Source organism: Rhinoraja longicauda, chromosome 9 (assembly GCF_053455715.1).
Source record: "Rhinoraja longicauda isolate Sanriku21f chromosome 9, sRhiLon1.1, whole genome shotgun sequence".
Classification (NCBI taxonomy): Eukaryota; Metazoa; Chordata; class Chondrichthyes; order Rajiformes; family Arhynchobatidae; genus Rhinoraja; species Rhinoraja longicauda.
The window spans coordinates 63,497,601-63,523,071 of record NC_135961.1 but is presented as its reverse complement, the minus strand read 5'-3'; the positions used below and the strand labels follow the sequence as shown (position 1 = coordinate 63,523,071).

At 48.3% G+C, this 25,471-nt stretch overlaps 1 protein-coding gene across 7 annotated transcripts in view; it reads right to left on the bottom strand.

The window, feature by feature from the left end:
• The window catches only part of plcb4a (phospholipase C, beta 4a), a 420,446-nt gene that overhangs the window by 177,818 nt on the left and 217,157 nt on the right, over nucleotides 1-25,471 (bottom strand). For all 7 annotated transcript variants that reach the window (XM_078405629.1, XM_078405622.1, XM_078405625.1 and 4 more), the window contains one exon: nucleotides 11,828-11,925. In XM_078405629.1, the coding sequence (XP_078261755.1) occupies nucleotides 11,828-11,911 (84 nt within the window). In that variant the 5' untranslated portion in view covers nucleotides 11,912-11,925. The remainder of the gene's footprint in view (nucleotides 1-11,827; nucleotides 11,926-25,471) is intronic.

The following is a 25,471-nucleotide window of genomic DNA, read 5'->3' as shown; positions in this document are numbered from 1 at the left end:
AAATTCCAGTGAAGACCATTCCACCTCCAGTTTAAATTCCACTTGGAATATTTTGGAGGACCAAGAACCAAGAAGAAACAACGGTATTTTCAGCTTGGAAATCAATTTTATTTATTACAAGTGATCCATTCGCATAGAACATACCACAGATTGCAATTTCACCCCCTATTCCTTTCCATTAGGTAAGGTCAAATCAACTTTGGAGAGGTTAATAACATTTTGTTCGACATAATGAAGAACATAGAACTGTGCAGGGCTGGAGGAAGCATTTTGGTCCACATTGTTAGTGCCAAACATGATATCAAGATAAATTGATCTCATCTGCCAGCACATCATCCAAATCCCTCCATTTCCACATCCCCGTCTAAAAGCCTCTTAAAATGCTGAGTCTTACACACTTAATTCTTATTGATGGCGTCTATAAATGCATTGAACGAAACACTATCGGTTATCTGTAATCGCCCCGCATTTAGGCACGGAAGGCGCACTTATAAGCGAGAGGTTTTTACAAATTTTCAGGAATTATTTTGCAAATAATCTGCAGTCTTTGCTATGCATTTATCACTTCAGGGTTAAATGTCACCACTCAGTGAAAAGGACGTAATGTTTCACCAATCGAAGGTATTTATTCACAAAATGCTGGAGTAACTCAGCAGGTCAGGCAGCATCTGAGGAGAGAAGGAAAGGGTGACGTTTCGGGTCGAGACCCTTCTTCAGACTGATGTCAGGAGGTTGCGGGACAAAGGAAGGATATAGGTGGAGACAGGAAGACAGTGGGAGAACTGGGAAAGGGGAGGGGAAGAGAGGGACAGAGTAACTATCTAAAGTTGGAGAAGTCGATGTTCATACCGCCGGGCTGCAAGCTGCCCAAGCGAAATATGAGGTGCTGTCCCTCCAATTTCCGTGGGCCTCACTATGGCACTGGAGGAGGCCCATGACAGAAAGGTCAGACTGGGAATGGGAGGGGGAGTTGAAGTGCTCAGCCACCGGGAGATCAGGTTGCTTAAGGTTTCACCAACATGACCCACAAGGACTCATTAGATGTTCATGCCTCTTGCCCCCTTCCCCCACCCCAACCCCTCACCCCATCCCAACCCCAACCCCCGGTAGTCATGTAAATAGGCCCTTTGGCCCAACTCGCCCCTGCCATAAGGACTGAGTCTGAAGAAGGGTCTCGACCCGAAACGTCACCCATTTCTTCCCTCCAGAGATGCTGCCTGACCTGCTGAGTTACTCCAGCTTTTTGTGTCTACCTTCGATTTGAACCAGCATCTGCAGTTATTTCCATACTGTATCACTCTCTGACTACGGCTCTATTACATTAGCAAAACAAATTACTGACATGACTGTATCAAACAAAAACAGGCATCAAAGGACAATAAGCCAAAAGACAAGCTGCCTGCAACAGTAATTTCTGGTGCCTATATCCTTAATACTTTAGGTAAGTAATTTCTTTAGTCAGAGGGTGGTGAATCTGTGGAATTCATTGCCACAGAAGACTGTGGAGGCCAGGTCAGTCGATATTTTTAAGGCAGAGATAGATAGATTCTTGATTAGTACGGGTCTCAGGGCCATTTGGAAGGGAGACGAGGAAAGAAATTTTCACTCAGAGACTTGTGAATCTGTGGAATTCTCTGCCTCAGAAGGCAGTGGAGGCCAATTCTCTGAATGCATTCAAGAGAGAGCTAGATAGAGCTCTTAAAGATAGTGGAGTCAAGGGGTATGGGGAGAAGGCAGGAGCGGAGTACTAATTGTGGATGATCAGCCATGATCACATTGAATGGCGTGCTGGCTCGAAGGGCCGAATGGCCTACTCCTGCACCTTTTGTCTATTGTTGTGGGGAGAAGGCAGGAGAATGGCTGTGTAGGAAGGAACTGCAGATAGACACAAAATGCTGGAGTAACTCTGCGGGACAGGCAGCATATCTGGATAGAAAGAAAGGGCGACGCTTTGGGTCGAGACCTTTCTTGCTACACAAGGAACTGCAGATGCTGGTTTAAACCGAAGATAGACACAAGAAGCTGGAGTAACTCGGCGGGTCGGACAGCATCTCTGGAGAGAATGCTCCCTTCTTTAGACTGAAGAAGGGTCTGAACCGGAAACGTCACCAATTCCTTCTCTCCCGAGATGCTGCCTGACCCGCTGAGTTGCTCCAGCTTTTTGTGCCCATTTGAGGCAGGAGAACGGGGTGAGGAGGGAGGGATAGATCAGCCACGATTGAATGGTGGAGTAGACTTGATGGGCCGAATGGTCTAATTCTGCTCCGAAAACCTATGACCTTATGAAGTACGGCAAAAGAGGTTCTAGAAATCTTGGATATCCATACCAAGTGCAGTAACGGAAAGGTATGACAGTCCCGTCAAAATATCGACCTGGAATGGCATAAAGACTTCTTGAAAGCTTTATGGCATTTGCATTAGAGCGCGACTAGGGCTAAGATTTAAACACATGTACAAACAACTACTGTGATTATAAGCAACAAGCATTTGCATGGTCACTTTAACACGGGTAAACAGGGGCGGATATAAATCAATGCAAAATCGATGCACTGTTCTGGAATTAGCACTTTAGTCGACACTTCACTCAGCCTGAAATCGCAGAAGCCAGCTGAAAAATACGAAGGCATCCATTGCAACAATCAATAATTTGGAGCAATTTTAAATCAATTCCTGGGATGCTCGGTGCTTTGGTCCATTAAGGTTTAATTGATAACCCTGCTTTTGACAAGCACGCAGCCATTAATCACCATTTCCATCCCAATCATTTTATTAGCTGAAAGGGTGACGTTTCGGGTCGAGGCCCTTCTTGAGTCTGAAGAAGGGTCTCGACCCAAAACGTCACCCATTCCTTCTCTCCCGAGATGCTGCCTGTCCCGCTGAGTTACTCCAGCATTGTGTGTCTGGACCCCATCGGTTTAAACAAGCATCTGCAGTTCTTTCCTGCAAGCTTTTCACTTTCATCTACGTCAGTGCACAACGATACTGATCGTTGAAAGTTGTGTTGAAATATAGTACGTAACTAAATTGTTCGAAACTTCGGCATATTAATTCAGCCACTTACTGAAACGTTCAAGAGATTTCCTGCCCCTTGCTTTATACACGCCACTGGAGATAAATGGGTCTACTGTGGATAGGGTGAGCAGTTTTAAATACTTGGGAGTCCGCATCACAGAGGATCTGACGTGGGCAACGCACATTGCCGCACTGGTGGGTAAGGTTAAGCAGCGCCTTTACCACCTTAGACAACTGAGGAAATTCAGAGTGTCTCTGAGGATCCTTCATTGCTTCTACTCTGGGGCTGTAGAGAGCATCCTGTCCGGCAACATTACATTCTGGTTTGGGAACAGCTCTGCCCTGCCACCCCAGTAACGGACTGTTCCAGATGCTACGATCAGGCAAACGCCTCTGCTGTCACGCTGTGAAAACAGAGAGGATGAGACGGAGTTTCTTCCCACAGGCCATCAGGACTGTCAACTTTTATAACTCCAGAGACTAAATTTTTGTCTACACTATAGTAACTTATTAACTTTATTTATATGCTGTAACTGTAATTCTTTTTTTGTGCACAATCCGCAGGCATTGCCACTTTCATTTCACTGCACATCGTGTATGTGTATGTGACAAATAAATTTGACTTGACTTGACTTATTTGTTTTTCAATGTCTCCGGCTGAGGCACGAATAGAAGGGAATGACTATACGTCGTAGATCCAACGACAAAATGGTGAACGGTTGTCAAACCTCTGAACACCGTTTTCTTCTTAGTAAATTGGGAAATATTGCTATTGACTTAAATTTATTGATTTGCCTCAAGGTGCAAAAAAGGCCTGGGTAGAGTGGGTGTGGAGAGCATGTTTCCACTAGTGGGAGAGTCTAGGACCAGAGGTCACAGCCTCAGAATTAAAGGACGTTCCTTTAGAAAGGAGATGAGGAGGAATTTCTTTAGTCAGAGTGTGGCGAATCTGTGGAATTCTTTGCTCTGGGAGCTCGGGTTTTCTCCCAAACTCCAAAGGTGAGGGAAAACGGTTTTGTAGGAATCTGAGGGGCAACTTACCAGAGGATGTAATTTTTGTGTTCTTGTTCTATGTCTGTATGAAACTTTGCGAGTCTTCAAGGTACAACAGAAGTCTTTATTACAGTGACTCAATGCTGGCAGCAAGACAACTAAAATGGCTGCCACCCCACGATCTGACTGTACACTCACACACTGTGTACAGCCCAGATAACTATGTACAAAACATCTCCCTTTGACCTGTGCAGCGCCACCTATTGCACGGGAGGAGCAACGGGTCCTCCCACGCCACACAGTCCATCAAACATCACAGTAATTGACTTTAGACTTTAGAGTCACAGCATGGAAAGAGGCCCTTCGGCCCTCCGAGCCCATGCCGACCAGCAATCACCTCTGCACTTGTACACTGTAATCATGTACAGGTGCTCCTCGACCTACGATGGGGTTACGTTCCGATAAGCCCATCGTAAATTGAAAATACATAAGTCGAAAATGCATTTAATACACCTGACCTACCGAACATCATAGCCACCTGACCTACGGTTTCCACTGAATGTTTAGTTTAGTTTAGTTTAGTTTAGAGATACAGTGCGGAAACAGGCCGTATCGGCCCACCGGGTCCGCGCCGACCAGAGATCCCTGTACATTAACACTATCCTATACCCACTAGGGACAATTTTTACATTTACCAAGCCAATTTGGTCTTTGGAGTGTGGGAGGAATCCGAAGATCTCGGAGAAAACCCACGCGGGTCACGGGGAGAACGTACGAACCCCGTACAGACAACACCCGTAGTTGGGGTAGTGTAAGTAAATAACTGCAGATGCTGGTACAAATCGAAGGTATTTATTTCACAAAATGCTGGAGTAACTCAGCAGGTCGGGCAGCATCTCAGGAGAGAAGGAATGGGTGACGTTTCGGATCGAGACCTTTCTTCAGACTTCTTCGGTCACCCGTAGTCGGAATATCGTAAGTCGAGGAGCATCTGTGTTGTCTTTCCTCCGACTGGATAGCACGCAACAAGAAATCCTTTCACTGTACCTCGGTACACGTTGACAATAAATTCAACTAAACTCAACCACAGGCTTCAATTTACCTTCTCAGCCAATGCTTCCTGCTTTGCATCAATCATCTGAGAAATTTGCTTATCTACAGATGCAAAACAAGAAACCTTTTCACCTCAAAATTTCCATTGACTGCTAAACACACCGACATTAATCCTCTGTGGTGCTTTGTTCCTCAGATCTTTAGTCTCTGTGATCCTCTTAAACTGGGTTGATAACGTTCGCAAATTTACGTGCCATTGAACTTCACCACAGTAATCTTCAACTTTCAAGACGGCATTTTAACATCCATTAGCTTTGAAGATTCAATGTTGTTAAGAATTTTAGGAATGTTTATTGATTTCCTTTGAGTTTCTTTCATTGCACTTCATGAGCATTCACCCTTTAGCCTGCAGAAGGGTCTCGACCCGAAACACCACCCCATTCCTTCTCTCCAGAGATGCTACCTGTCCCGCTGAGTTACTCCAGCTTTTTGTGTCTATTTTCGGTTTAAACCGGCATCTGCAGTTCCTTCCTGCGCCGTTTAGTTTAGTTTAGAGATACCGCGCGGAAACAGGCCCTTCGGCCCACCGAGTCCGCGCCGACCAGCGATCCCCGCACACTAACACTATCCTACACACACTCGGGACAATTTTACATTTACACCAAGCTAATTAACCCACAAACCTGCACATCTTTGGAGTGAGGGAGGAATCCGAAGAAGATCACGGGGAGAAACCCACGCAGGTCACGGGGAGAACGTACAAACTCCATACAGACCTTAGTCAGCGCTACCACAGGCTCTACCAGAGCCACATCTGCTTTCTTCTCTACGACCACATTTTGACCCAGACTTGCTACCACAGCCACATCTGCTTTTTTGTTAGCAACATGCTCTCTCCCCCTCTGTGATTTCTCCTGCCCTCCTACTCTACGACCACATTTTGACCCAGACTCGCTACCACAGCCACATCTGCTTTCTTGGTTGCTCCAACACCCTTAGTCAGGATTGAACCCGGGTCTCTGGTGCTGTGAGGCAGTAGCTCTACCATTGCGCCACCGTGCCGGCCTTTAAGGTAGCCATTTTACATGAATAGATATGACAACGTTTTATAGGATTTTGCCCAGATCACATTTAGTCCTATTGCATGCATTTCTGGTCACCCCAACACAGGAAGGACATGGAGTCTTTGGACAGAGTGCAGAGCATGATGGTTAGATTAGGGGGTATTAGCCTCAAAGAGAGGTTGGACAGACTTGGATTGCTTTCTCTGGAACGTCAGAGTTTGAAGGTCAAGTCAAGTCAAATTTATTTATAAAAGCACATTTAAAAACGACCCACGTTGACCAAAGTGCCGTACATCAGAGCAGGTACTAAAAACACAACAAGAAACAGACATCACAGTATGTTTTTATGTTTCTATGAATCAAGGGATAAGGGGTGAAGGCAGGCACGGGTTACTGATTGTGGATGATCAGCCATGATCACAATGAATGGCGGTGCTGGCTCGAACGGCCGAATGGCCTCCTCCTGCACCTATTTTCGATGTTTCTATGTTTCTATGTAGTACACAGGCATGAAAAAAAACCTGTTCAAATGGAGCAGCACAAAACAAAAATCAGTCCCATCACCGGGCGGTCACGGTGGCGCAGCAGTAGAGTTGCCGCCTTACAACGAATGCAGCACCGGAGACTCAGGTTCAATCCCGACTACGGGCGCCGTCTGTTCGGAGTTTGTACGTTCTCCCCGTGACCTGCGTGGGTTTTCTCCGAGATCTTCGGTTTCCTCCCACACTCCAAAGACGTACAGGTATGTAGGTTAATTGACTGGGTAAATGTAAAAATTGTCCCTCGTGTGTGTAGGATAGTGTTAGTGTGCGGGGATCGCTGGGCGGCGCGGACCCGGTGGGCCGAAGGGCCTGTTTCCGCGCTGTATCACTAAATCTAAATCTAAACGCTAAAGAATAGAAGTATGTTTTGAGCCTGGACTTTAAAGTGTCGATGGAGGGGGCAGTTCTGATGGGGAGAGGGATGCTGTTCCACAGTCTAGGAGCTGCAACCGCAAAAGCGCGGTCACCCCTGAGTTTAAGCCCATACCGCGGTATAGTCAGTAGCCCCAGGTCGGCCGACCTGAGGGACCTGGAGGTCAGAAGGGGTCAGAAGGCTGTTGATAAGGTATTATACACTCACGATCGTGCAGCCAAATACCAATCCAACTCAATTTACAAATTCGCAGACGACACCACCATGGTGGGCCGGATGTCAAATAACGACGAGACGGAATGCAGGAAGGAGATTGAGAGCCTCGCGGGAATAAACATCAACCAGTAATTTATCCTAGAAACTGCCAGCCACATCGAAGCAATGGCCAAGAAAGCACACCAATGCCTTTACTTCCTTGGATGGCGTAGGAAGTTCAGCATGTCCCCAACAATCATCACCAACGTCAACAGATAGGCCCTGGAACGTATTTTAGTTGGATGCATCATGGATTGGTTTGGGAAAAAAGCTCCATCCGCAAGATTGAGACCGCAAAAGACCGTAAGGGACCTAGACGATCACGCAAACCAACCTCCCTTCCATTGATTCCATCGCCACGCTGCCTCGACAAAGGCCGGCAGCATAATCAAGGACCGGTCTTACCCCGGTCACTCCCTCTTCTCCCCTCTCCCATCAGGCAAGAGGTACAAAGGTAGACACAAAATGCTGGAGTAACTCAGCGGGTCATGCAGCATCTCGGGAGGGAAGGAATGGGTGACGTTTCGGGTCAAGACCCTAGAATGCTGGAGTAACTCAGCGGGTTAGGCAGTATCTCAGGAGAGAGAGAGAGACCCTTCTGAAGAAGTTGTCTCGACCCGCAACGTCACCCAGTCCTTCTCTCCCCCGAGATGCTGCCTGTCCCGCTGAGTTACTCCAGCATTTTGTGTCTACCTTCGATTTGAACCAGCATCTGCAGTTTCTTTCCTAGGCAAGAGGTGCAGAAGTGTGAAAACGCACACCTTCAGATCCAGGGACAATTTCTTCCCAGCTGTTATCAGATGACTGAACCATCCTCTCACCATATCGAGGGTGGTTCTGACCTTCCATCTACCTCCTTGGAGACCCTCGGACGATCTTTAACTGGACATTTATTTCACAAAATGCTGGATTAACTCAGCAGGTTAGGCAGCATCTCAGGAGAGAAGGAATGGGTGACGTTTCGGGTTGACACCCTCCTTCAGGATGATGTCAGGGGGGGGGGGGGAGACAAAGGAAGGATATAGGTGGAGACAGGAAGACAGTGGGAGAACTCTGAAGGGGAGGGGAAGAGAGGGACAGAGGAACTCTACGTTCATACCGCTGGGCTGCAAGCTGCCCAAGCGAAATATGAGGTGCTGTTCCTCCAATTTCCGGTGGGCCTCACTATGGCACTGGAGGAGGCCCATGACAGAAAGGTCAGACTGGGAGTGGGAGGGAGTAACTCAACGTGTCAGGCAGCATCTCGGGAGGAAAGGAATAGGTGACGTTTCGGGTCGAGAACGGTCTGAAGAAGGGTCTCGACCCGAAATGTCACCCATTCCTTTCCTCCAGAGATGCTGCCTGACCCGCTGAGTTACTCCAGCGTTTTGTGATACCATGAGGAACAAACAAATTGGCAGGCATCCAAAACTCCAACTTAGCAGAGTTACAAGTTCAATGAATTTCGTACAAATCAGGTGCTTTCAGGACAGAGTCCAAAACTTAAATCCGGGCCGTCTGATTTAACATCTCGTCAACTCCGAGCTCCACCAATTCCTCCAGTGACTGGAAGTAACGACGTCATCGGCGTTTATTAAAAGCATGTTACAACTTTGCTGCCCAGAGCTCCATAGATGGTCATCTTTCTACTCTGTGTGGGAAGGAAGTGCATGCTGTTTAAACCGAAGATAGACGCAAAGTGCTGGAGTAACTCAGCATGTGGGACAAAAATTGCAGATGCTGGTACAAATCGAAGGTATCACAACATCCTGGAGTAACTCAGCAGGTCAGGCAGCATCTCAGGAGAGAAGGAATGGGTGACGTTTCGGGTCGAGACCCTTCTTCAGACTGATGTCAGTGGGGTGGGACAAAGGAAGGATATAGGTGGAGACAGGAAGACAGTGGGAGTTCTGGGAAGGGGGAGGGGAAGAGAGGGACAGAGGAACTATCTAAAGTTGGAGAAGTCAATGTTCATACCGCTGGGCTGCAAGCTGCCCAGGCGAAATATGAGGTGCTGTTCCTCCAATTTCCGGTGGGCCTCACGGTGACAATGGAGGAGGCCCATGACAGAAAGGTCAGACTGGGAATGGGAGGGAGTAACTCAACGGGTCAGGCTGCATCTCTGGAGGAAAGGAATAGGTGACGTTTCGGGTCGAGAACGGTCTGAAGAAGGGTCTCGACCCGAAAAGTCACCCATTCCTTTTCTCCGGAGATGCTGCCTGTCCCGCTGAGTTACCCCAGCTTTTTGTGTCTATCTCCAGATTCAGGGACAGTTTCTTCCCAGCTGTTATCAGGCCACTGAACCATCCTATCAACAACAAAAGAGTGGTCCCGAGTCACTATCTACCTCATGGGAGACCCTTGGACTATCTTTAGTCGGACTCTACCTTGTATTGTACGTTATTCCCTTTAACCTGCACCTGCCCACTGTGGACGGCTCGATTGTAATCATCTATCGTCTTTCCGCTGACTGGTTGACACGCAACAAATGCTTTTCACTGTACCTCGGTACACGTGACAATAAATTGAACTTAACAAAGTTTCGTTTTAGCTTAGATCAGTTTAGGGATACAGCGTGGAAACAGGCCCTTCATCCCACCGATACCACACCGACCAGCAATCCCCGTACACTAAAGGGCCTGTCCCACTTTAGGTGACTTTAAGGCGATTGCCGGCGACTGTCAATGTCGTAGCAGATCACCGAACTTTTCTTTTACCCGACGACAATGACCACGACAATGCCGAGTCAGGTCGAGATTACAGCGTCTTCGGAAACATCGCGAAATTCCCACGCTGTCAATGCTTCTCCGGCGTCCTGATTTTCGCTGAAATCTCTGACAAGTCGGTAAGTACTTGAGAGTTTTGAACTATAACATCTTTCCCGGGTTACTTAAAAACCAAGCTTCACTGTAACAAGGCATAAACTGGATTTACTTCCAGTTTACTAATAGCTGTATTAAAAAAAAAATGTTTTAAGTGGTTGAGTGGAAAGTGTGTGGGCATTCTTTGAAATCTGGTTTCTGGGTTGCATATCTGGGTTGGGAGCCCACTTTAAATGTAATGGCTGATGGCCATAAACATCGTGAAATTCCCACGCTTACCTGACCGTCAAACTGTCGCCTCCAATCTACCTGTCAAATGTCCCGACGGTAAATAAATTGGTTAAACACGAGAATTTTATGGTATTTTGAAATGACTTTACTTATTTTAATATTACGTGCTTCTAAATGCATCTTAAGAGAACCTAGCCAACCTGGGGACAGCACGCGACAGCGCCCGCAATAAGCAACGATACCTGGCGACAAGCCAGCTGTCGCCGAGAGATTTCAAACCGTTTGATTTCTCAGCGACGCGTCGAGATCCACTACGATTCTTGGAACACTCCTCACGCTCATGACCGCGACACACCGGCGAACTGTCGGCGACAGCCTAGTCGCCAGCAGTCACCTTAAAATCGCCTAAAGTAGGACCGTCCCTTAACACTACCCCATACACACCAGGGACAATTTACATATATACCAAGCCAATTAACCTTCAAACCTGCGCATCTTTGGATTATGGGAGGAAAACGTAGATCTCGGAGAAAACCCACGCAGGTCACGGGGAGAACGTACAAACTCCGTACAGACAGCGCCCGTGGTCGGGATGGAACCCGGGTCTCTGGCGATGCAAGCGCTGCAAGGCAGCAACTCTACCGCTGCGCCACCGTTGAAGAAATCACTTCTTGTTAACATGTCATAAGATCATAAGTTAAGATGGGAGCAGAATAAGGCCATTCGGCCCATCAAGTCTACTCCGCCTTTCGATCGTGGCTGGTCTATCTCTCCCTCCTAACCCCATTCTCCTGCCTTCTCCCCGTAACCCCTGACACCCGCACTGATCAAGAATCTATCTCTGCCTTAAAAAATATCCATTGACTTGGCCTCCACAGCCTTCTGTGGCAATGAATTCCACAGATTCGCCACCCTCCGACTAAAGAAATCCCTCCTCATCTCAATAGACAATAGGTGCAGGAGTAGGCCATTCAGCCCTTCGAGCCAGCACCGCCATTCAATGCGATCGTGACTGATCATTCTCAATCAGTACCCCGTTCCTGCCTTCTCCCCATACCCCCTGACTCCGCTATCCTTAAGAGCTCTATCTAGCTCTCTCTTGAATGCATTCAGAGAATTGGCCTCCACTGCCTTCTGAGGCAGAGAATTCCACAGATTCACAACTTTCTGACTGAATTTTTTTCCCCTCAATGTTCCTTTCAATATTTGATCCAATTTCCAACATGTTCTGCCATTGCCATTTGCTCTGCATCATTTGACCCAGAAACATTTTGGTTCAGTCTCACTGATTTAGTTTGGTTCAGTCTAGTTTAGAGATACAGCGTGGAAACAGGCCCTTCGGCCCACCGAGTGGCCCCTAGTGGAAACGTCCCCTCCACATCCACTCTACCCAGGCCTTTTGCTGTTCGGCACGTTTCAATGAGGTTCGTCCCTCCCCCCCCTCGTCCTTCTAAACTGCAGCGAGTACAGGCCCAGTGCAGTCATAAACGCTAGATGGCTTACCTCTTCGTATCTGTCGAAAATGGCCCCCTCTTGCATAAAGGATGGAACAGCCTTTTGCCACATGAACTCATACGCCTTCGCCATGATTGTTCAGAAACCTGAAAACAGAAGCAAACGACTAATTAATCCAGTGTGATGTTTAGCATGAACATCAGACACAGTGTAGCCTGCTAGGCGATTAGTTTAACCAACTGAGACCCCAGAGGGCAGGACGAGTGATTTGGAGACACGAGTTTAAATGTCATTCTGACGTCTGCTGACGTTCAGTTCAATTCAATTCACTAAATTGGCTGTAATTGTTTTTAAAGATAAAAAGCTATTGCCGACAACAACGAACGTGGTAGAAATCCTGTGTAGAGTCACAGAGTGATACAGTGCGGAGACAGGCCCTTCGGCCCAACTCGCCCACACCGGCCAACAATGTCCCGGCTACCCTAGTCCCACTTGCCTGCGCTTGGTCCATATCCCTCCAAACACCTGTCCTATCCATGTACCTGTCCAACTGCTTCTTAAATGTCAGGATAGTCCCAGCCTCAATGACCTCCTTTGGCAGCTCGTTCCATACACCCACCACCCTCTGTGTGAAAAAGTTACCTCTTGGATTCCTATTAAATCTTTTCCCCTTCACCTTCAACCTATGTCCTCTAGTCCTCGATTCCCCTACTCTGGGCAAGAGACTCTGTGCATCTACCCGATCTATTCCTCTCATGATTTTGTACACCTCTATAAGATCTCCCCTCATCCTCCTGCGCTCCATGGAATAGAGACCCAGCCTACTCAACCTCTCCCTGTAGCTCACACCCTCTAGTCCTGGCAACATCCTCGTAAATCTTCTCTGAACCCTTTCAAGCTTGACAATATCTTTCCTATAACATGGTGCCCAGAACTGAACACAATATTCTAAATGCGGTCTCACCAACGTCTTATACAACTGCAACATGACCTCCCAATTTCTATACTCAGTACTCTGACTGATGAAGGGCAAAGTGCCAAAAGCCTTTTTGGCCATCTTATCGACCTGCGACTCGACCTTGCACCTGTACTCCTAGACCCCTCTGCTCTACAACACTGCCCAGTAGTGGAGGAACTGCAGATGGTGGTTCACATCTGCAGTGTTGTAGAGCAGAGGGATCTAGGAGTACAGGTGCATGGTCGAGTCGCAGGTCGATAAGATGGCAGACACAAAATGCTGGAGTAACTCAGCAGGTCAGGCAGCATCTCTGGAGAGAGATATATAGAAACATAGAAAAGTAGGTGCAGGAGTAGGCCATTCGGCCCTTCGAGCCAACACGCCATTCAATGTGATCATGGACATTGTGGGCCGAAGGGCCTGTTGCTGTGCTGTTCCAATGCTAATCTTTATCTGCTAACATTTTTTAAAAATCCATAGATTTTAACATGAGTCCATGCACATAATTCTGACTGCTATTGACTCTCTGTCTCTCTACATCACCGTTTACATCGCTCGTTTCCCTCTCAATAGACAATAGACAATAGGTGCAGGAGGAGGCCATTTGGCCCTTCGAGCCAGCACCGCCATTCAATCTGATCATGGCTGATCATTCTCAATCAGTGCCCCGTTCCTGCCTTCTCCCCATATCCCCTCCTTAGGAGCTCTATCTAGCTCTCTCTTGAATGCATTCAGAGAATTGGCCTCCACTGCCTTCTGAGGCAGAGAATTCCACAGATTCACAACTCTCTGACTGAAAAGGTTTTTCCTCATCTCCGTTCTAAATGGCCTACCCCTTATTCTTGAACTGTGGCCCCTGGTTCTGGACTCCCCCAATATTGGGAACATGTTTCCTGCCTCTAACGTGTCCAACCCCTTAATAATCTATACGAAAATAACTGCAGATGCTGGTACAAATCAATTTATTCACAAAATGCTGGAGTAACTCAGCAGATCGGGCAGCATCTCGGGAGGGAAGGAATGGGTGACGTTTCGGGTCGAGACCCTTCTTCAGACCCCTTAATAATCTTATACGTTTCAATAAGATCCCCTCTCATTGTTCTAAATTCCAGTATACTCCCCTGACTCTCAGTCTGAAGAAGGGTTTCCACCCAAAAACGTCACCAATTCCTTTCCTGCAGAGATTCTGCCTGACCCGCTGAGTGACTCCAGCATTTTGTGTCTATCTGCCATTATTGACAGATATTAATAACACCCTTTCAGTACCTCTTGTAGCCTAATACGTCGCAGTCTGTGATCTGAAAACTCATATTAATTGTCACCAAGGATGGAAATAACTCAACTTTAGGGCGCAGCGGTAGAGTTGCTGCCTTACAGCGAATGCAGCGCCGGAGACCCGGGTTCCATCCCTACTACGGGTGCTGCCTGTACGGAGTTTGTACGTTCTGCCCGTGACCTGCGTGGGTTTTCTCCGAGATCTTCAGTTTCCTCCCACACTCCAAAGATGTATAGGTATGTAGGTTAATTGGCTCGGTAAATGTAAAAAATTGTCCCGTGTGGGCGTAGGATAGTGTTAGTGTGCGGGGATCGCTGGTCGGCGCGGACCCGGTGGGCCGAAAGGGCCTGTTTTCGCGCGGTATCTCTAAACTAAACTGAACCCACTAGTAACACGGAAAGACTGGGCAGAATTCTAGGTTTGGTGCCGACCGGATGGATGCAGAGCGTAACATCGCAGGTTCAAATCCCTCAATTCCTTCTCGGTAATCTTTTTTTTTTTCCGCTCTAAAAAGGAAAATTAATTAAATCCTTTTCCCGCTACTAATAGATTATCTGCCGCTACTGGGAGAAAGAGCAAAATAGAAAGAAGAATAATTCAGTCCGCAGTGGCCCCGGAACGAGCAGATTTCAATAAAATCAAGAGCTGCTTCTTTTCTGTTCTGATGTTAAAAAAAACTACAACGTGCGTCTTTGTTATAGAGTCATAGAGTGATTTTTAGATTTAGAGATACAGCGCGGAAACAGGCCCTTCGGCCCACCGAGTCCGCGCCGCCCAGCGATCCCCGCACATTAACACTATCCTACACACACTAGGGACAATTTTTACATTTTACCCAGTCAATTAACCTACATACCTGTACGTCTTTGGAGTGTGGGAGGAAATCGAAGGTCTCGGAGAAAACCCACGCAGGTCACGGGGAGAACGTACAAACTCCGTACAGACGGCGCCCGTAGTCAGGATCGAACCTGAGTCTCCGGCGCTGCATTCGCTGTAAGGCAGCAACTCTACCGCTACGCCACCGTGCCGCAAGTGTGGAAACAGGCCCTTCGGCCCAACTTGCCCACACTGACCAATATGTCCCAGCTACACAAGTCCCATCTACCCACGTTTGGCCCATATCCCTCCAAACCCTGTCCCATCCATGTACCTGTCTAACTGTTTCTTAAATATTGGGATAGTCCCAGCCTCGACTACATCCTCCGGCAGCTTGTACCCTACACCCACCACCCTTTGTGTGAAAAAGGCTACCCCTCAGATTCCTATGAAACCTTTTCCCCTTCACCTTAAACCTATGTCCTCTGGTCCTTGATTCACCCACTCTGGGCAAGAGACTCTGTGCATCTACCCGACCTATTCCTCTCATGATTTTTATTCACCTCTATAAGATCTCCCCTCATCCTCCTGCACTCCAAGGAATAGAGTCTTAGCCTTCTCAACCTCTCCCTATAGCTCACACCCTCTAGTCCTGGCAACATCCTCGTAAATCCTCTCTGTGCCCAATTCCAGCTTGACGACATCTTTCTTACAACACGGTGCCCAGAACTGAACACAATGGAAGACAACGTTGTGGGCAGCAAAAATGTACCAATAATTGTCACAAACTCTAGATTCTGTCAACACTTCACTTTCATTTTGCTCGCGACTTGTGCCTTTTATTCCCCTTTTATTAAATCTGAAAGAGATATTGTTGGGGTAATTTTCAACTTAAGTCTGTTCCAATGTGCATGTGTGACAAGTCTTCCAGTTAGAGCTATATAAAGGACTGCAGTTGTTCATCTTTTTAATAAGAGCTGCTGCCTCACAGCACCGGAGCCCCAGCTTCAATCCTGACTTCGGGTGCCCACAGTTCTCCGTGTGACCACGTGGGTTTCGTCCAGGTGCTCTGGTTTTATCCCACATCCCAAAGACGTGCTGGTTTTGTAGGTTAATTGGGTTGCTATAAAATTGCTCTTAGTGTGGCGGGGGTGGATGTGAAAGTGGGATAACACAGAACTAGTGTGAACAGTTGATCGCTGGTCGGCATGGACTCGGTGGGCCGAAGGGCCTGTTTCCATGCTGTATCTCTAATCTAAATTAAAATGTGCTAAAGTTATGGATGGCTTCAATCCCGACAAAGGGCGCTGACTGTACGGAGTTTGTACGTTCTCCCCGTGACCTGCGTGGGTTTTCCTCGAGATCTTCGCTTTCCTCCCACACTCCAAAGACGTACAGGTCTGTGGGTTAATTGGCTGGGTGTGTGTGCAAATTGTCCCCGGTCTGTGTAGGATAGTGTAAGTGTGCGGATTATCGTTGGTCGGTGTGGACTCGGTGGGCCGAAGGGCCTGTTTAATGCGCTGCAAATGTGAAACAAAACCTAAAACTAGACACCAAATGCCGGAGTAACTCAGCGGGCCAGGCAGCATCTCTGGATAGAAAGAATAGGCTGCGTTTCAGGCCGAGACCCTTCAGAGTCAGGGGAGGGGGAAACGAGAGATTCGAAAAGGAACATAGAACAAATGTATGAAAATTATGCAAAAGGACAAATTAAAGCCAGCAACGATGATCAAGGAAAGGTGGAGCCCACAATGGTCCATTGTTGGCTGTGGAGAAGGTGATAACGAGTTATGGATGGCTTCATTAGGTTCTAAACTTGACATGGTTTCAACCAGCCTACTTTAAGTCAAGCCACTGACACACTGTCCAATGCCAACACTGTCTGGACACTAAGTGGCAGTTGGAGTTGGGGTCCCTCTACGCAGGGATTCTGCCCCTCTCCATCGGGGACCTGGGGTGGAGGGCACTGCACCGAGGAGTCCCCTGCAACCTGTTCCTCTCGCGGTCGGTTCACAGACTCGCCAGCCGCCTGCCACTGTTACGGGGCTGGAAGAATCTGTGTACCACGTGTACATGGAGTGTGTGAGTCTGTGTACCACGTGTACATGGAGTGTGTGAGTCTGTGTACCACGTGTACATGGAGTGTGTGAGACTGTGTACCACGTGTACATGGAGTGTGTGAGGTTGCAGCCCCTGTTCCAATATCTAAAGGGGCTGCTCCTTGCCTTCTGGCTGCACTTCACGCCCACCACCCTCATCTTTGGACACCCTGTGCGTGGGGGAGAGGGTGGGGGGGCTGAAGATGTCCTGGTTGGGTTGCTCCTGGGCCAGGCCAAGCTGGCCATCCGTGAGTCACGGCGCCAGGCGGAAGAGGGCTCTGCCCGAGCCGGCTGCCTGCCCCTTTTCCGGGGTTTACGTCCGCCCGTGCCCGGGTGGTGTTGGAGAGGGAACACGCGCTGTCCACGGGCACCCTGGGAGATTTCCGGGACCGCTGGGCACATGCATCCTTGACAAGGAGTGTAACATAGTTGTATAATAGTTCATGAAGTATTTTATTTTTGTCTTGTATTATGATGGTGGGTTCTGTTTTGTTATATTGTATTGCAAATATGATTTTTAATAATTGAATGAATTTTTTGATTTAAAAAACCCACCAACACTGTCAAGTCACCAACACCAATACTAAGTATTGAAAGAGGGAATATCGAGTTTTAAAGTCAGTCATAGAGTGATACAGTGTGGAAACAGGCCCTTCGGCCCAACTTGCCCACACCGGCCAACATGTCCCATCTACACTAGTCCCACCTGCCCGCGTTTGGTCCATATCCCTCCAAACCTGTCCTATCCACGTACCTGTCTTAATGTTTCTTACAAGGTCAGGCAGCATCTCAGGAGAGAGGGAATGGGTGACGTTTCGGGTCGAGACCCTTCTTCAGTCTGAAGAAGGGTCTCGACCCGAAACGTCACCCATTCCTTCTCTCCTGAGAATGCTGCCTGACCTGCTGAGTTACTCCAGCATTTTGTGAATAAATACCTCAGATTTGTACCAGCATCTGCAGTTATTTTCTTACACTTAATGTTTCTTAAACTTCGCGATAGTCCCTGCTTCAACTACCTCCTCTGGCAGCTCGTTCCATACACCCACCACCCTCTGTGTGGCAAATGTTACCCCTCGGATTCCTATTAAATCTTTTCCCCTTCACCTTGAACCTTTGTCCTCTGGTCCTCGATTCCCCTACTCTGGGCAACAGACTCTGTTCGCCTACCCAGTCTGTTCCTGTCTAATTTTATACTGTTTTACAGTTTTAAGTTGTTGAGCCAGTGGGAAGATCTTTTGACCAACCCTCACAAAGGATGGATCGGACAAATGGGATATCTGTGATAGGACAGGGCAGATCAAGTGGATTAAAGAGGACAATTAGACAGTGAGTGTTGTTTTGTTTGCGTTATGTGTGGGATATGTTCAGTAGGTCAGGCTGTGCTAATGGAGAGAGAAGTGCAGTGTAGGTTCACGCGGTTAATCCCCGGGATGGCGGGACTGCCACATGAGGAAAGATTGGAAAGACTGGGCTTGTATTCACTGGAGTTTAGAAGGATGAGAGGGGATCTTATGGAGACGTATAAAATCATAAAAGGACTGGACAAGTTAGATGCAGGAAAAAGGTTCCCAATGTTGGGGGAGTCCAGAACCAGGAGCCATACAGTCTAAGAATAAAGGGGAGGCCATTTAAAACTGAGGTGAGAAAAAACGTTTTCACCCAGAGAGTTGTGAATTTGTGGAATTCTCTGCCACAGAAGGCCAATTCACTGGATGAATTTAAAAAGAGTTAGATAGAGCTCTAGGGGGCTAGCGGAATCAAGGGATATGGGGAGAAGGCAGGCACGGGTTACTGATTGTGGATGATCAGCCATGATCACAATGAATGGCGGTGTTGGCTTGAAGGGCCAATTGGCCTCCTCCTGCACCTATTTTCTATGTAGAATGATGGAGTCAGCATCATAGGTGGATGACTTCAAGCAGAAATGAGAAGCTCTGAGAAAGCTCTGAGAAGCTGCTGAAACTGGGGATTAACAATCCCCTGTGTGCCTGGGTCCTGGACGTTCCTCACCGCCAGGCCCCAAGTGGTCAAGATGGGGAGACATACTTCTAACCCCCTCACCCTGAACACAGGATCCCCCCAGGGATTCTTCCTTAGCCCCTACTGTACTCCCTGTACACACATGACTGTGGGGCCAGGTTCAGCTCCAACTCCATCATCAAGTTTGCTGATGACACTGTGGTGGTGGGCCTGATCTCCGATAACGATGAGAAGGCCTACCGGGAGGAGGTGGCTGATCTGGTACTCTGGTGTCAGGACAATAGCCCCCTCTTGAATGTCACAAAAACTAAGGAGCTGATTGTAAACTTTAGAAGGGCTCAACATCCGAGGACGTACACGCCACTGGAGATAAATGGGTCTACTGTGGATAGGGTGAGCAGCTTTAAATACCTGGGAGTCCGCATCACAGAGGATCTGACATGGACAACACACATTGCAGCACTGGTGAGTAAGGCAAAGCAGCGCCTTTACCACCTTAGACAACTGAGGACATTCAGAGTCTCCCTGAGGATCCTTCAATGCTTCTACTCTGGGGCTGTAGAAAGCATCTTGTCCGGGAACATCACAATCTGGTTTGGGAATAGCTCTGCCCAGGACATGAAGGCTCTGCGGAGAGTAGTGCGTTTGGCTGAACCATCAGGAGGTGCAGATCCAGAGCCAGCAACATTATGGGGGACATTATGGGGGACATTACAACATTATGGGGGACCCCTACCACCCCAGCAACGGACTGTTCCAGCTGCTACGGTCAGGCAAACGCCTCCGCTGTCACGCTGTGAAAACGGAGAGGATGAGACGGAGTTTCTTCCCACAGGCCATCAGGACTGTTAACTCTCATATCACCAGCGACTAATTTAATTTACTGTATTAATTTATTTTCTGTTAATTTTTTTTTCTTTTTTTTTTCTATTCAGTTTTGTAGTTTAGCACAATCCGCAGGCGTTGCCACTTTCATTTCACTGCACATCTTGTATATGTACGTGACAAATAAACTTGACTTGACTTGAGATAAACAGAGGAAGCGGGTTATTTAAAGTCTGAAAATTCAAGGACACGCCCAGACAATAGATATTCCTCGCATTGGTTTAGTTTAGATTAGTTTAGATTTAGAGATTCAGCGCGGAAACAGGCCCTTCGGCCCACCGGGTCCGCGCCGACCAGCGATCCCCGCACATTAACACCATCCTACACACACTGGGGACAATTTTACATTTTTACCAAGCCAATGAACCTACAAACCTGTACGTCTTTGGAGTGTGGGAGGAAACCGAAGATCTCGGAGAAAACCCACGCAGGTCAAGGGGAGAACGGAGTGCAAACTCCGTACAGACAGCACCCCTAGTCGGGATCGAACCCTGCTCTTCGGTGCTCTAATCACTGTAACGCAGCAACTCTACCGCTGCGTCACCATGTCGCCCTTGCGGCTCGGCTATGATGTAAAGTGCAGAAGCTACACACAGAGGTTGGACAGACTTGGCTTGTTTTCTCTGGAACGTCAGAGGTTAAAACATAGAAACATAGAAAATAGGTGCAGGAGTAGGCCATTCGGCCCTTCGAGCCTGTACCGCCATTCAATATGATCTTGGCCGATCATTCAACTCAGTATCCCGTACCTGCCTTCTCTCCATACCCCCTGACCCCTTTAGCCACAGGGGCCACATCTAACTCCCTCTTAAATATAGCCAATGAACTGGCCTCAACTACCTTCTGTGGCAGAGAATTCCACAGATTCACCACTCTCTGTGTGAAAAAAAACATTCTCATCTCGGTCCTAAAAGATTTCCCCCTTATCCTTAAAGTGTGACCCCTTGTTCTGGACTTCCCCAACATCGGGAACAATCTTCCTGCATCTAGCCTGTCCAACCCCTTAAGAATTTTGTAAGTTTCTATAAGATCCCCCCTCAATCTTCTAAACTCCAGCGAGTACAAGTCGAGTCTATCCAGTCTTTCTTCATATAAAAGTCCTGCCATCCCAGGAATCAATCTGGTGAACCTTCTCTGTACTCCCTCTATGGCAAGAATGTCTTTCCTCAGATTAGGAGACCAAAACTGCACGCAATGGTGTGGTCTCACCAATGCCCTGTACAACTGCAGTAGAACCTCCCTGCTCCTATACTCAAATCCTTTTGCTATGAATGCTAACATAGGGGAGGCTTGGTGTAAGTGTATAAAACTATGAGAAGCATCGATAGGGAGGACAGTCGGGAGCTTCTCCCTCAGGGTGGGAATGACCAACACTATTGGACATGTATTGTCCAACACTGGAGTAACTCAGCAGGACAGGCAGCATCTGTGGAGAGAAGGATTGGGTGACGTTTCTGGTCGAGACCCTTCGTCAGACTGAGAGTCAGGGGAGAGCAAAACGAGAGATATAGACGGTGATGTAGAGAGGTATCGTTCTAGAGTCTATACCTCTCGATTCCCTTTCCCCCGACTCTCGGTCTGAAGAAGGGTCTCGACCCGAACGTCACCCATTCCTTTTTCCACTGGAGATGCTGCCTGTCCTGTCCCGCCGAGTTACTCCAGCATTTTATGTCTACCTTCAGTGTAAACCAGTGTCTGCAGTTCCTTCCTACACACGTTGTCCCACACGATTGGACATCCAACTATTATCCGACACTGCGTTGCTGAAAGTTGACAGGGGGAAAGTTTAATGAAGATGGGGCAATTTTTCTTTCACACAGAGGGTGGTGGGAGCCTGGAACGCACTGCCAGTGGTGGTGGTGGAGGCAGGTACGACAGTGGCGTTTAAGGACCTTTTAGAAGGGCAGGGAATAGAGGGATATTCTTGCTATTGAGGGCGTGCAGCGTAGGTTTACTAGGTTAATTCCCGGAATGGCGGGACTGTCATATGTTGAAAGACTGGAGCGACTAGGCATGTATACACTGGAATTTAGAAGGATGAGAGGAGATCTTATCGAAACGTATAAGATTATTAAGGGGTTGGACACGTTAGAGGCAGGAAACATGTTCCCAATGTTGGGGGAGTCCAGAACAAGGGGCCACAGTTTAAGAATAAGGGGTAGGCCATTTAGAACTGAGATGAGGAAAAACTTTTTCAGTGAGAGCTGTGAATCTGTGGAATTCTCTGCCTCAGAAGGCAGTGGAGGCCAATTCTCTGAATGCAGTCAAGAGAGAGCTAGATAGAGCTCTTAAGGATAGCGGAGTCAGGGGGTATGGGGAGAAGGCAGGAACGGGGTACTGATTGAGAATGATCAGCCATGATCACATTGAATGGCGGTGCTGGCTCGAAGGGCTGAATGGCCTACTCCTGCACCTATTGTCTATTGTCTATTGATATTGATCATGTGCAGGCAGATTAGATCAATCCACCTCCAGTTTAAATTCCATTTGGAATATTTTGGAGGACCAAGAACCAAGGACGTGGCATCATGTTCGGCACAAACACTGAGGGCCGAAGGGCCTGTTCCTGTGCTGTACTGTTTAGTTTAGTTTAGAGATATAGCACAGAAACGGGCCCTTCGCCCACCGAGTCCGCACCGACCAGCGATCCCCGCACATTAACACTGTCCTACACACACTAGCAACAATTTACACTTATACCAAGCCCATTTTGAGAATGATCAGCCATGATCACATTGAATGGCGGTGCTGGCTCGAAGGGCCGAATGGCCTCCTCCTGCACCTATTGTCTATTGTCTATTTACGCTTACACCAAGCTAATTTCACGATACAGAGTGGAAGCAGGCCCTTCGGCCCACCGAGTCTTTGCTGACCGACGATCGCCCATACACTACACACCAGGGACAATTTACAGAGGCCAATTAACCTACAAACCTGCAAACAATAGACAATAGACAATAGACAATAGGTGCAGGAGTAGGCCATTCAGCCCTTCGAGCCAGCACCGCCATTCAATGCGATCATGGCTGATCACTCTCAATCAGTACCCCGTTCCTGCCTTCTCCCCATACCCCCTCACTCCGCTATCCTTAAGAGCTCTATCCAGCTCTCTCTTGAAAGCACCCAACGAACTGGCCTCCACTGCCTTCTGAGGCAGAGAATTCCACACCTTCAGCACTCTCTGACTGAAAAAGTTCTTCCTCACCTCCGTTCTAAATGGCCTACCCCTTATTCTTAAACTGTGGCCCCTTGTTCTGGACTCCCCCAACATTGGGAACATGTTTCCTGCCTCTAATGTGTCCAATCCCCTAATTTTCTTATATGTTTCAATAAGATCCCCCCTCATCCTTCTAAATTCCAGTGTATACAAGCCTAATTGCTCCAGCCTTTCAACATACGACAGTCCCGCCATTCCGGGAATTAACCTAGTGAACCTACGCTGCACGCCCTCAATAGCAAGAATATCCTTCCTCAAATTTGGAGACCAAAACTGTACACAGTACTCCAGGTGCGGTCTCACCAGGGCCCGGTACAACTGTAGAAGGACCTCTTTGCTCCTATACTCAACTCCTCTTGTTATGAAGGCCAACATTCCATTGGCTTTCTTCACTGCCTGCTGTACCTGCATGCTTCCTTTCAGTGACTGATGCACTAAGACACCCAGATCTCGTTGAACATCCTCTCTTCCTAACTTGACACCATTCAGATAATAATCTGCCTTTGGAACGTCTTTGGAATGTTGTCATTCTGACCTTAAAGCTAGGCCCTCCAATAATTGCACATTTGGGGCAATTAACCGACAAACCTGCACGTCTTTGCCACGTGCGCGGAAACCGGAGCACCCGGAGAAAAACCCACGCAGGTCACGGGGTGAACGCAAAAACTCCTTGCAGACAGCGCCCGTGGTCAGGATGGAACCGGGGTCTCTGGCGCTGCGAGACAGCAACTCTACCGCTGCGCCACCATGCCGCCCTCTGTATCGTAGCTGCTAAAGAGGCGCCGACTTCAGCAGAGGTTCAAGCACTTAGCTTGCTCTGACTCAGATCAACTGAACGGACAGCTCCCAGGGACAGGACATATTAGCCCTGGTGCTACTGGATTGAGGAGAGGAATATTGGCTGCATTCTCACACGTGATCATTATCCAGCCATTCCAGAGGCCCAGCATGAGCCTTAGTGACGATACCCCTCCTACAGTCATGGAGCTTCTCCTCCTCCATCCTCAAGCATCAATAGTCAACGTGTCGAACGGCACGGTGGCGCAGCGGTAGAGTTGCTGCCTCACAGCGCCAGAGACCCGGGTTCAATCCCATCAAAGGGCGCTGACTGTACGGAGTCTGTACGTTCTCCCCGTGACCTGCGTGGGTTTCCCCCGAGATCTTCGCTTTCCTCCCACACTCCTACAGACTGACTTCAGTCTGAAGAAGGGCCTCGACCCGAAACGTCACCCATTCCTTCTCTCCCGAGATGCTGCCTGACCCGCTGTACAGTTACTCCAGCATCTAATGTCTACCATGAGCTTGGTACCTCTACCACCACACTGACTACTGCTCTGTAGTAGTACACTAACATTAAACGAGAACGAGACCCTAACATTACAAATTACCCGATCAAAATGGCTGGCACATATATATGCAGACCACACTACAGAAGTAATTTGTCAACTTTAAAGTGCTTTTGAATATCCAAAGCACGTGTTACAGAGGAATGTGAATGGCAGGTTTTTTTCTTCATTAGAGAGGCAATAAACCTTTATCTGCAGCTTTAAGAGAGGCGTTCACAGTTAAACACTATCTGGACTATCTCCCTCCCATTTCTGGACCTCACCATCTCCATCACAGGAGACAGACTAGTGACGGACATTTACTATAAACCCACTGACTCACATAGCTATCTGGACTACACTTCTTCCCACCCGGTCCCCTGCAAAAAGTCTATCCCCTACTCCCAATTCCTCCGTCTACGCCGCATCTGCGCCCGGGATGAGGTGTTTCACACTAGGGCTTCCGAGATGTCCTCGTTCTTCAGGAAACGGGGCTTCCCCTCCTCCATTATAGATGAGGCTCTCACTAGGGTCTCTTCTAACATCCCGCAGCTCCGCTCTTGCTCCCCCTCCCCCCACTCGCAACAAGGACAGAATCCCCCTCCTTCTCACCTTCCACCCCACCAGCCAGCGGATCCAACATATCATCCACCAACATTTCCGTCACCTACAACGGGACCCCACCACTGGCCATATGTTCCCATCCCCTCCCCTCTCTGCGTTCCGCAGAGACCGTTTCCTCCGTAACTCCCTGGTCCACTCGTCCCTTCCTACCCAAACCACCCCAACCCGGGCACTTTCCCCTGCAACCGCACGAGATGCAACACCTGTCTCTTTACCTCCCCCCTCAACTCCATCCAAGGACCCAAACAGTCTTTCCAGGTGAGACAGAGGTTCACCTGCACCTCCTCCAACCTCATTTATTGCATCCGCTGCTCTAGATGTCAACTCATTTACATCGGCGAAACCAAGCGCAGGCTCGGCGATCGCTTCGCTGAACACCTGCGCTCGGTCCGCATTAACAAAACTGATCTCCCGGTGGCCGAGCATTTCAACTCCCCCTCCCATTCCCAGTCTGACCTTTCTGTCATGGGCCTCCTCCAGTGCCATAGTGAGGCCCACCGGATATTGGAGGA